The 8,959-nt window shown below is 33.1% G+C and overlaps 1 protein-coding gene across 1 annotated transcript; it reads right to left on the bottom strand.

The window, feature by feature from the left end:
* Positions 1–491: 491 nt before the first annotated feature.
* Positions 492–7,590, bottom strand: LOC128174681 (uncharacterized). The gene is made up of 3 exons (XM_052840173.1): positions 7,426–7,590; positions 6,900–7,221; positions 492–617 (listed from the first exon to the last, which is right to left on the bottom strand). The coding sequence occupies exons 1-3, from the start codon at positions 7,572–7,574 to the stop codon at positions 492–494; spliced, it is 597 nt and encodes a 198-aa protein (XP_052696133.1). The 5' UTR covers positions 7,575–7,590.
* Positions 7,591–8,959: the final 1,369 nt, after the last annotated feature.

The following is an 8,959-nucleotide window of genomic DNA, read 5'->3' as shown; positions in this document are numbered from 1 at the left end:
AATGATGTCCTACGAGCCCGATTTAACGATAGAATCCGTCCCATATACTCGCTTCGTAGCAAATAAAAAATATATTGCGCTCTATCTCGCTTAAAATTTCGTATGAATAGTCTCAAATATCTACAATGTTGCTCTTTTATAATCCCATTTTACCACATTAACTGTTAAATTATGTTTGAAAATTCGCTGTTTACGGGGGTCGTCATGTTAATGATAAAATACGAAACATTCCGAATGCAGTTTGGCAAATTCAAATGTTAACAAAATGCCTTGTTACGACTTATTAAATAAATATTTCGTGGACTTAACTACATATGCATGTTCAAAAAGGTTTGTAATTTATAAAAATGTGTTATTCCCCTGGAGATTATTTTTTAACAGACTTTAAATCGACGCGAACCAGATAAATTGCAAGTATATGGGATGAATTCTGTGACCTGAGCGTAGCCTGGTCTCGGTAAGATTATTTTTTCTAACTTTGCAGCAGCTGCTTACATTTCCTCCACGAAGGACAGTCTCCTTCTTTCAATCACTTTAACCCCCTCCCTGAACTGGTTGCCTTGAAACGATGTTGGCGGGAAACAGAAAACAAGTTGTCCTGCATTTCGACCAGGTTGCTGTGAATAAAAAAAAAACAACTATAAGATTGGAATTAGCTCAATTTAGAGACTATGAGGTACACATACTTAGTGCAAGTTTCAATATATGAACACAAATCTGGATTTTATACTATTGGATTATTATTTAGATAAGTTGTTAATACATTTATAACAATTGTTTTGTTTTTTATTTGCATGTCTGATGAACTTATTGGGGACAATAATACCACTGGATTGGACTTGCTTAAATTGATTTACATGAAACCGGGCAATGTTACAACTTTAAATATTGCATTTTTTGGTAAGAATATATGATTACATATTACAAATTCTAGCCAAGGACCATTTTTCATCTGTGCAATGTTATTTAACGAATGAATTGAATTTATAGTATATGAAATATATAAGAACTTGTTTAACCAATCAAATTATGTGTTACAATCAGAATTAAACTATTTCATTTTATCAACATATAGAATTATATCTCTCGAGTACCCAAATTTCGTCACCATAAGCAGAATTGAAAATATCCTGCGTTTCTGTTATTTGTGGGGGTTTTTTATTTGCAATAACTAAATATAACCTGAACATTATAAATTATAAAGGACTATGTGCATTATTATGCATTTTCACCCTCATAAAGAGCTTTAAGCCTTTCATTAGATGGAAGCTAGTTGTAATCATATTGTGTAAAGATTATCACCCTGCACAGTGACGCCATCATGTAGAAATGACATCACGAAGATACTTATTTTGATGAACTGATTTTTTGTAGCAAAATATGGGTGTTTTGCAATGGTTTTTTGACTGGGAAATATTTTGTGCAGGCTTGCTCAAGTACCATTTTCTAATTTGATGTGTATAATTATATGAAGAAAACAATCATGTTTTAATCATATTTGAGCAGACCTGAGCTCTATACTTCCGAAATATAATATATTGCAAAATATAAAGAAAAAGTGACAATATTTTCATTTGTTTGCAAAATTCTGGAAATTGGGTTATTTAATAGGTGAACTCAGAGATAAGCAGCGAATGACTAGTCAAAATCAAAATTAAAGTAATATGCATCCTCTGTACTTTGATTTATGAAGATTTGATTTTAGTTCGATTCTATCAATAAATTGGTTAAAATTGGGGGCCGATATTTTACCATACCAAATATATGACATTTTTCAAACATGGTTTTAATAACTCAGGAACCTATAACTGTGTCAGGCACATGCTCTTTGATATGTCAGGTGATGAAGACACATTAACAATTTAGTTTAGTTGATTTTTGTCCTTACATATTTCAAATATTTTATATCATTAAAGGTCATATGAAACGATTTTTAACACCATGATTTTCTTTCATGAATATAAAGCTTGGTATAAACAAATGTTAAAATACATGATGTAAGATTTTTTTGCCTTTGCATTACTGAGAAATAACCGTGAAAACTGAGCACCTGAAAAAATTCTTGCCCGCTTATCGTTCTTGATTTTGTGGATTTATGACGTCACAAAGACCCACCGATGTAAACAATGCGTTAAAACTAGTGTAATTTTACAGTAGTTTATCGATTAAATTTTAGTAATTTTTGCATATATGAACGTGTCTTTCTTTTCAAATGAGATCATTTGATTTCGTAGTAGCCTACAGATGACTTAGTTTTAATTGGTCGTTAATGAATAAATCTAATATCAGCTTCTCACAAAAGTAAAATCATGATGAAGATCCCGTTCTGGAGTGGAAATTTAACGAAAGAAATGCTCAAACATTTACAGCTGATTAATGAATTATCCTTATCCTTTTGAAATAGAAACATCATTTTCTTCTTCGGTACGTATAATGATTGAGCTACATTTAAAGGGAATTAAAGCATTTAAATTGATTTGATTTATTTTGTCACATAAAAAAGTATATAAGGCAGGCCAATGAAAATGTTTGAGGCATTGTGTACATAGTTTGTATTTAAGAGCTGCTATAAAATGCCGCAAAATTATTCTTAAATTTTATTTCGAAATAATATAAATTTCTGACTTATTGATATATTTACATGTAGCAATATCTTTAGAAAATACTTTGTGTACACGTGTATTAACGTTTTATTAAATTAGATCGCGGAAATATGGCATTTAAGGATTTAGAAATGTATCGGTAAAATAATCGGTTGTTTGATAAAAATAGTTGTGAACGAATGTGAAGATAATCAACAGATTTTATTAAGAACAAGCATCAATAATGAAAAAAAAAAAACCCGAAAGAAAACATTGCGGAAGAAAGTGAGATAAAAGGGATCTGTGAGTAAACACCGCACATACACGTTCAAGTACACGTTTCAAAAACAAAACATTTGAAGAAATTTCTCTTAGACTAAAAATAATTAAATGGTAACATATTTGTGAATTTGAAAGTGAAACAAACAATATAATCGTGAAGCGAATGAGGCACAGTGAGGCCTACAAGTTGTTAAGAAAAAAAAATCTTAATGAATTGCATGAACGTGCAAATGGGAAAAAACGATCAGACTTATTTTTGAATTTGTCAATTTCATTAAAAAGATCAAAATAAAACATATAAATATGCTTTTATTAAATTTATATTACAATTGCATGTGGATCTATGAAGAAAATCATTTATTCTCCCTGCAGTCTCGAAACTGAATATCATTATGTACACGCTATTACATGTAAATAAAAACGCACACGATTTCATTTCTTGAGAGAAAAAATACTGACGTGGTTGATTATTGTATAATTATACAAGTTTTTATATAAAATAGTATTTTTTTCTTTTAAAATGCTGCAAAATGACATGGATATTTGTATTCACAACATAGCTTTATAAGGCGATTGGGTCTTACTGACGTCATAAGCAAGGGAGGTAAGCCGCGTAAGTCAATGTTCCTTTTCCCGATTAAGTAATTTTGATCGACTGTGGCGCTCACGTTTTGCATAATATATCCAAAAAACAATGTCAGTCTTATTAAATAGGCACTTATGAACTCATTCCGGTATATAACTCAATATGGTCAGGATATCGTTTCATATGACCTTTAATAAATACTTATTTTTTGATTACATTTTTTAAATGTAGCATATGTAAAAATTGATATAATGTATATGTCTAAACCCAGTAAAAGGCAAAAGTTACTGCATGAGCGATTTAGTGTTATCATCAAGTGTAGTGCATAAATGCTAATGCAGACTGAAAGAAATGTATTAGGGGCCTAAAATCCTAAATCAAAAATGTATTTTGTGAAATAGTTCACCTTGATATCTCTAAAAATGATTGTCCATTGCTAATGATTTAAGGGCCTGCATTTCATGGATATCAATGTTTTAGTGCTAGCTGATTTTATGTAATAAACATGTTAAATGGTGTATAATATGAACAAGGTGTAAACTTGTTATGTTTTGACCCATTTTTGAATTTATCAGTTGTAAAATTGTTGACATTTGGATGAAGATTTCCAAGATGCTAAAAATGACGTCGTAATTGCACTTGTTTTTAAAGGACGACAAGTTTCAAGAAAGTGACACAGTTATGGTAGTAAAGGGGTTAGGGGTATGCAATATACATAAAAAATGATGTTATGCACTGGTGATAATTGGTGTTTGACGAGACTTGGTCTAATGCCAGTATTATAAAGTGTAATTTTGTATTTATATAGTAAAAACTGTTATCGTGGTCTGTCCCAACTCAAGTTACTGTTTCCATCATATTTGGAGGGCTTTAATAAGGTTTAAGATCTGTGAATGAAATACTATTAAATTCATTAAAAGGAAAATTCTTGGTTAGATGTCTTCATTAACACCCCATTTTTTTTCTTTATAGCATTAATAATAAAACTAGGAAGTTTTTAAAATTTGCCTCATTTTGAATACTTTCTTGTTTTTCAATTCTCAGTACAGTGGACCCATGCAGCTATAAAATAGGACAAAAACCCCTGTTGTATGCAAATCATTAATACACTCCTTCAGGCTTTTGTCATTGGTGTTGGAGGCAAAGATAACAGTTTCATGTACCTTTCGAAGCATACGGATGTAATTTCTCCCTCAAATGGCACTGGAGCATCTTCCTCTACAGTCTGTAAAGTATGGAATTAATTATATGATATTATCTTAATATGATTTTAAGTTCTTTCTTTATGATAAAACTTTTATTTGATTTGGATGAAATAATTAGAATTCCCATTGATAGTGTAAAGGTGAAATATTGAAGATTTTTATTTTTATGGAAGAAGATTTGGTCACTTTGGTTAATTTACAAAGTATTTTTACAATAGAAATCAGCAAATAAGACCTAACCCAAAAAAATGGTTTGTTTCCGCTTTCATGCTGAAAAAAAGTAGGGTTGGTCGGTCTATCATTCCTGACTATAAAGCTGGTCTTAAGAAAACACTGTGAGAAGAGTAACTGCTTCAAGCGTTTTTGTGACCAACATTTTGAGTAATTTCTTTTCCAAATCGGATAAATAAACGTTTTTCCCTCAAAAAACCTTTTTAAAAGTTTTGAGTCGGGGGGTAAAAGCTAGGGTCGGTCAGGAAAGCGGAAACAATTTTTTTTTTCTTAGGCCTAAGCACTGTTCACCATTTGAGAAAAAATACTGCTAAATTAAAAAAAAAATTGAACCTATCTATTAAGGGTATTTTCAATTGGGAATAGGGCCAAATTGTGGCCCCTGACCAGAGTAGGAACTAATAAGTCCTAGCAATTCAATTCAGTTTATTCACTCAAACCATGAAATGATACATGAGGTCATTCAGTATATAAACATATCAAAAGTCAGAGGTACATTTTATAAGTGAATAGATAGGTAGTAAATAAAGAGTAAATAAGCATAAATATATAATATATACAATGAAATCAAAGGCTTGAAGGGCCATAATGGCTTACGGGTTTGGTATGTCTATATTTACATGGATCGAGTATGATTCCCTCTATTTCTTACTGAAACTTTAGTTTATTTATAGCTCTATAGAAAGTAACTAGCTACATGTAATTCAATAGAAACTAACAGGACCGATATCAACATGCCCCATTTGTTAATTGGTCGAACCTTAGCGACCAAAACAGACAGGATTGAAATCTAGACGCCTCTTTTATCAATTGGTCAAAACCACCATTGCTTTTAGGAAAATCATAGACTGCATAAAATAATAATGATGATGTCAGACTCAAACTCCAATATGAGACAATTTTTTTCTTTCTTTTATCCAACGACTGAAGTACATTAACTGTAAATTCATTCAACTATATAGGACACAAAAACACATAAAACCAACATGCTCTCAAATATCAGTATACCTTGTATTCCTACGCACTATGAACTTGCGCGAGAGTTGGTGCACGGTGCGACGTAACAGCGCCACAGCCAGCGCGAAATCACTGCGCGTAAAAATAATATAACCAAATGATGAAATGTACTGCATGTTATGTACTATAATAGTTAATGAATTCTCATGAAATCTACACCAACAAGTATTATTCCATTTTATTTGTATTTCATTAATGTATATTCATTCATATTTTTCTGTTTTTTTTCTACTTTTTTGAGAGGCTGACCTTCACAAGCTTTTATAAGAATTATAGATTCACAAGGCAGTTCTAACACCTGTTTTATTTTTTTTCCTTTGTACAGAGATAAACTGTTTGGAGGGGGGGGGGGGTGGGGGGGGGGGCAAGAAACAGGCAAAAATATGCCATTACAGCAAACTTGTTTTGACACCAAATTTAATTAAAATTAATTACTGCACTATAACTTTGCAGTCAGTCTCTCTTCACATGACATGTGTACACAGTCATTTTCAGAGGCATACTATATACGATGCCTCTTCTTCTTCTTCTTCTTCCTATAATGTGCTGGCCTCGGTTTCCGAGTGTTATAGCACGCATCGAACACAGCTAAAAGCCTCCTATTTACAGTTAAAATCGGATAAAAACAATGGTCTGCATGTCACTTAAGGGTCATAGGACACAGCTAAGGTGTTGTTTAGCTGCTTCTTGAAGCCATCGATGGTACTGGCTTCTTTAACGTCATCTTATAGGCTGTTCCAGTCCCTGATGGTCCTTGGGAAGAAGGAGAACTTATACACGTCTTTGTATGTTTGTGGCTGACGGTATTTGCTGCCCCTTGTGCGAGTATCCCCTGGTGTTAGATATGATGTTGCCCATGCCAGAAGCAGAGCAAGTACATGTTCCCTCTAATATTGATCCAGATGATTTGGATAATGTTACTGTACAGTTGTAGGAATGTTGTGAGTAGGAAGCCAACACTGATGCTTTGACAAAATAGTGTCCTTTACAACTGACATCTTGTATGTTTTTCACATGACCACTCCTAAAGAGATTCATACCCTTAGTAAATGGTTTGCTAGTATGTACATCATCTTCACAGTCATCATCAGACCTGTTTGAGTCACGCTCTACTGATGCTACTTCCACAAGGTAATAGTAGATATACCCATGATTAAAATGTTTTGGTATAGATACAGATGGAAACTTCTTCCAGCCTTGAATTGGAACATAGGGAACTTGGGATTCAGCAGGCGTTGGATTCTTTTTAAGATTCAGCCATTTACCATCGTCAACTTTCAGATCAATTTTCACGTTGTTGTTTACAGCATTCTGACATCTGTATAATATTATAAAAATCGTTAATTTTACTGGCAAAAAGGTCAAAACATGTGTTTTTGTAGATGCAATCATGTATCCATTTAACTGACACGAAACATTACTGAGATTATTTTTTTAAATATTTCATTGTTTACGTTATTGTTTCATTCGCGATAGCCATGACTTGTGTTGTTTACATAAAACGTAATCAGACTTTGGGTACCTTTCTATTAAATCCGGTCGTTTTCCAGAAGTAGGAAGACCCCGACATTTCAACCACCTTTTTAACTGAATATTTGTGTGTTCCTCTACAGAGGCGTGAACAAACTTTGCCCCGGGAACGTCCTCCTCTAATAACAAATTGGCCACCATCGTAACTTTTGTCCGAACCGACCGTAGCGCCTCTAGCGAGAAACTTATTTTAATTTATGCGCATAAATTATGACGTAAATGTCTATCGATGCTATTTAGAATCTTCACTATATAAACAAGCATTTATGTAAATATTGGCATTTCAAGTAAGTGGGTATTGAGAGAATGATTTTTAAAGACATATAGTGCCAATTTTTTTTCCAACTAGCAAGTGCGTTGCCACAATACTTACTGACGCAATAAAATCCTTTATCGATGTTTCTTGCGAGATAAAGATATTATCTTGATGCTATTTCTATATCGACCATAGTATCAAACCAAGCGGTTTGTAATATTTCATTTTCCTACTGATGTCTCATATATTTATGTTATATTTTAAGACAGTATCCATGTATTTTATATATATCGACATATGGTTTAATACTGTTGTTTACGAAGATGCCTGGCTCTTTTATCCTGCAATATCATCTTCTTCTGTGGATCTTCTGTTTCCCCAAGCTTTATTTTAATCAGCGTGCAAGTGGTGCACTTCGAATAACGGCATTTTAGAAATTAACTATCAATTCAAACACCAATTGGATACAGGAATACATGTATAACTGAATTATAAAGGATCATACTCGTGGAAGATTTAATGTTAAAGTGAAAGACAGGTTTGACTTTTGGTATGGAACCTAAACTGCATAATGGATAAATGAATTAGCAAGGTAGCTTAAAAACGACGTCATTCTACCTTAGGTATGGCTATATGTTTGGCTTCTTCCCTCCAGAATAGAAGCAGTTGAAACAGGAATAATGGGTCAGGTAAGTATGCCTTAGATTCCATCACGTGGCAAAATGGATGTTACAGGTGTTTGGCAGCCTCTCGCCAGTATTTTCAGCTTAGTTGAATAGCCATTCCATACCCGCAAGACTCTGTTTGGTTCTCTTCTGACCCCTCGTTTCTTCCACTATTCTTTGTTTGCCTGTATGCGGAATAGTGCACGTTTAATTAAACACATTATTCCTATATAAGTTTGTACTGACCCAAGCTCATTTAATTTTTTAGAGATTGGTTTTGATATACATACTCAAAACATCTTCCGAACTGCGTAAAAGGATGATCTCGGAATGCCCAGAACCATCCTGAACGCAGCGCAGCAGATGCTTGTTGTCCCAATAACATTGAGATATGACCATGAATTAGTTTCTTCATTGCATCTTAAAAAGAATGAAACATTTTAATAAGATATCTATTATTCATAGCTATGTTATCTAAAAAATAAAATAAGGAGAGGCCGGTGGGCCTTTAAGGATCAGGCGTGAAGTTGGCAGTCGATCGATTACTTTAGAGCAATCGGCGACAGTAGCAACACCTTCTTTAAGAATGTGAACAAATGTTTATA

Source organism: Crassostrea angulata, chromosome 2 (genome assembly GCF_025612915.1).
Source record: "Crassostrea angulata isolate pt1a10 chromosome 2, ASM2561291v2, whole genome shotgun sequence".
Classification (NCBI taxonomy): domain Eukaryota; kingdom Metazoa; phylum Mollusca; class Bivalvia; order Ostreida; family Ostreidae; genus Magallana; species Magallana angulata.
This window is presented reverse-complemented; position numbering and strand designations above follow the sequence as displayed.